The following is a 2,616-nucleotide window of genomic DNA, read 5'->3' as shown; positions in this document are numbered from 1 at the left end:
GACGTGTCGGATAATCCTATCGCCAACTTTACGACGGAGGGGAATGATGGACCGAGAATTCTCATCGCAAGGAACACCTGGCTCAGCTCAATGGAAGACGCCGTGTTCCCAGCAACGCTGCGACAACTGTAGGTGTGCTGGTCATTCTCTATTCTTGTTGGAGTTTGCAGCATTGCTGACTTTGCAGCGGTGTTCATGTTCTGACTTCTGTTAAGTGACGTGTCATCGACGCCTATTGCAAACTGGGGGAACTTTACACCGCCGACGGACTTGTCCGACCTGTACGTTGACAAGCGAGAGTCATGTTTAGTTAACATAATGACGATGTGGTTTAATGATGGCAGGATGGTACAGGACAGCTCGATTGAGCGACTTGGACCAGCGAATTTCAGTGCGTGCGACCGGTCATTTACAATGTAAGAGGACGGCAACAATTATTATGGAACCGAACTCTATTTCTAACATTTTTTTATGCAATATAGGGATTTTTCAGGAAACAGCATCACTACAATTCAAGGAGTGAAATTCCCACCCAACCTCCGCACCTTGTAGGTGCTAAGTCCTCATGTGCTTCGAATTCGTTCTTTGGGTCATACTAACGAGTTTTTGTGCGCCTAGATTTCTTAACGGGAGTAGAGTGACACAATTCGAAGTGTGCAAGTCCGATGTGCAGGTTCTTGAGCAGCTTCAGGCCTTCAACGTCACTTCTCTCAGTCTATCCGATGACTCGTGCTCACATGGTGCCATCCAGACACCAATAATGATAGCGAACTCCAGCTACTCTCTCTGCGTACTGACAGGTACGAATCTTGGAGAATTACCACAGGATCTAGACGTGTAACTTGTACCTGTGTGGTGCCAGATGCCACTTTCGACGACAAGTATCGAGCCCGTAAAGTCTCCTCGTCCACCTCTCTCACCACGCTGCTATTGCTGCTGTTCTCCGTCGCGTCCGCAGTCTTCATTCTGTTGATGCTCTTCGCTATTAAGCGAAAGATTATTGATGAGCGTCGAGCGAAGGCAGCGCGTGCTGAGAAACTCGAGACTGAGCACCCAACGAATGACGGAAGCAGCGAAGACGAAGAGAGCGACAAGATGAAGATGAGTTCCGCTATTCTAACCGATGACGTTCGCAGCGATCCCGACTTTGAGCGCTACCGTATCCCTCAACACGACCTCGAGGTTATAAAGCAATTGTCCAAAGGAGCTGGTGGCGTTGTGCACCTCGCAAAGTGGAAACCAAAGAACGAACAAGTCGTGGTAAAGCGTGTGTCCCCCGAGAAATCCAAAAGTGTCCGCGAACTGCAGCGTTTTACCCGGGAAATCCGTCTGTATGGCAGTTTAAAACACCCCAAGATCGTAACGTTCCGAGGCATCGCCTGGTCCTCCCTGGCTGACTTGTCACTCGTGCTCGAGTACATGCCCAATGGAGATCTGGCGCAGTTTTTAGAGAGACAGCAGATGCTGGACAGTCAACGTCGAGGATGGAGCTGGTCGACCGACGAGGACTCTGGTTTTAAACACAGCAAGTTGACGGTGGCTCTGGACGTTGCTGATGCTCTGGTGTATCTGCACTCGTTCGCAGAGCCCATAATGCATCGCGACCTGAAGGCTCAGAACATTTTACTCAGTAACAAATGGGTGGCCAAAATCAGCGACTTTGGAGTCAGTAAGAGACGCAAGCAGCGCAATGAACAGCGGGGCGTGTCTTCTGGTGGACCTCAGACGGCGGAGGTGGGGACTGCTGCGTGGATTGCACCTGAAGTGATCAAAGGCGCCCGGTACGACCAGAAGGCGGACATCTATTTCTTCGGCGTGGTGATGTGTGAGCTGGATACCTGTTCAAGGCCGTACGCTTTGGGCGTTGCTAACTCACATTCTGCTTCGGGGATGACGTCGTTCACGTCTTTAAATGATGAAGAAGTCAAAAGTTTATTGTCATCTAACGCCACACTGGCGTTGGCTGTGAGCGAGAAAGGAGTGATGCCAGCGTTCCATTCGGATTGTCCGCGAGCGATTCTCGACCTGGCGCGGATGTGTTTAAGCTATGACCCGGAGGAGCGACCGACAGCGAAGGAACTTTGGCGCTTGTTACAGGACCTGACTGCACCTGGAGCTTTACTGACGACCTCACGCAAGGCGACGTTGACTGAATCGCTCCGACGAGTAAGTACGAGTGCGTGAGGGTAAGTGCTTGGTGCAAAATGTAGGCTATAGGTTTCATCTACAAACATGCTTTATTGCCTCGCTCTTATGATCGGAGACCACGCCGATGTACGCCTGATATGCACAGAGATAAAGAACTCGATTTCCGATCTAAGATGTGGGTGCGGCCGGTGGTTCAGTCTCCTCAGCTCCAGAAGCGGCGGGTGCTTGAGTCTCCTCGGCACCGGACGCAGCGGGGGCTTCGGGCTCTTCATCGCCAGAAGCGGCCGGCGCAGAGCCGTCACCGGACGCAGGTGCAGGAGCAGGAGCAGAGCCATCGCCAGAAGCCGGGGTTTCCGGTTCATCGTCACCAGAAGCGGCCGGCGCTGAGCCATCACCGGATTCGGGGGCCGGCGCAGAACCATCACCAGACTCGGGGGCCGGCGCAGAACCATCACCAGACTCGGGGGC

At 52.6% G+C, this 2,616-nt stretch overlaps 2 protein-coding genes across 2 annotated transcripts; one reads left to right on the top strand and one right to left on the bottom strand.

Annotated features, from left to right (window-relative positions):
• Window positions 1–90: 90 nt before the first annotated feature.
• Window positions 91–2,578, top strand: PPTG_16352 (TKL protein kinase; the record flags this gene model as incomplete). Its single annotated transcript, XM_008913189.1, has 6 exons — window positions 91–128; window positions 216–281; window positions 345–416; window positions 483–548; window positions 619–800; window positions 863–2,578. 6 exons carry the CDS (start codon window positions 91–93, stop codon window positions 2,182–2,184), a joined length of 1,746 nt encoding a protein of 581 aa, XP_008911437.1. The 3' UTR covers window positions 2,185–2,578.
• On the bottom strand, window positions 2,317–2,607 carry PPTG_23818 (hypothetical protein; the record flags this gene model as incomplete). The annotated part of the gene is made up of 1 exon (XM_008913188.1): window positions 2,317–2,607. A coding segment is annotated over one exon (291 nt), but the record flags the coding sequence as incomplete, so codon positions are not given.
• Window positions 2,608–2,616: the final 9 nt, after the last annotated feature.

This window comes from Phytophthora parasitica (genome assembly GCF_000247585.1).
Source record: "Phytophthora parasitica INRA-310 unplaced genomic scaffold supercont2.52, whole genome shotgun sequence".
NCBI lineage: Eukaryota > Oomycota > Peronosporomycetes > Peronosporales > Peronosporaceae > Phytophthora > Phytophthora nicotianae.
This window is presented reverse-complemented; position numbering and strand designations above follow the sequence as displayed.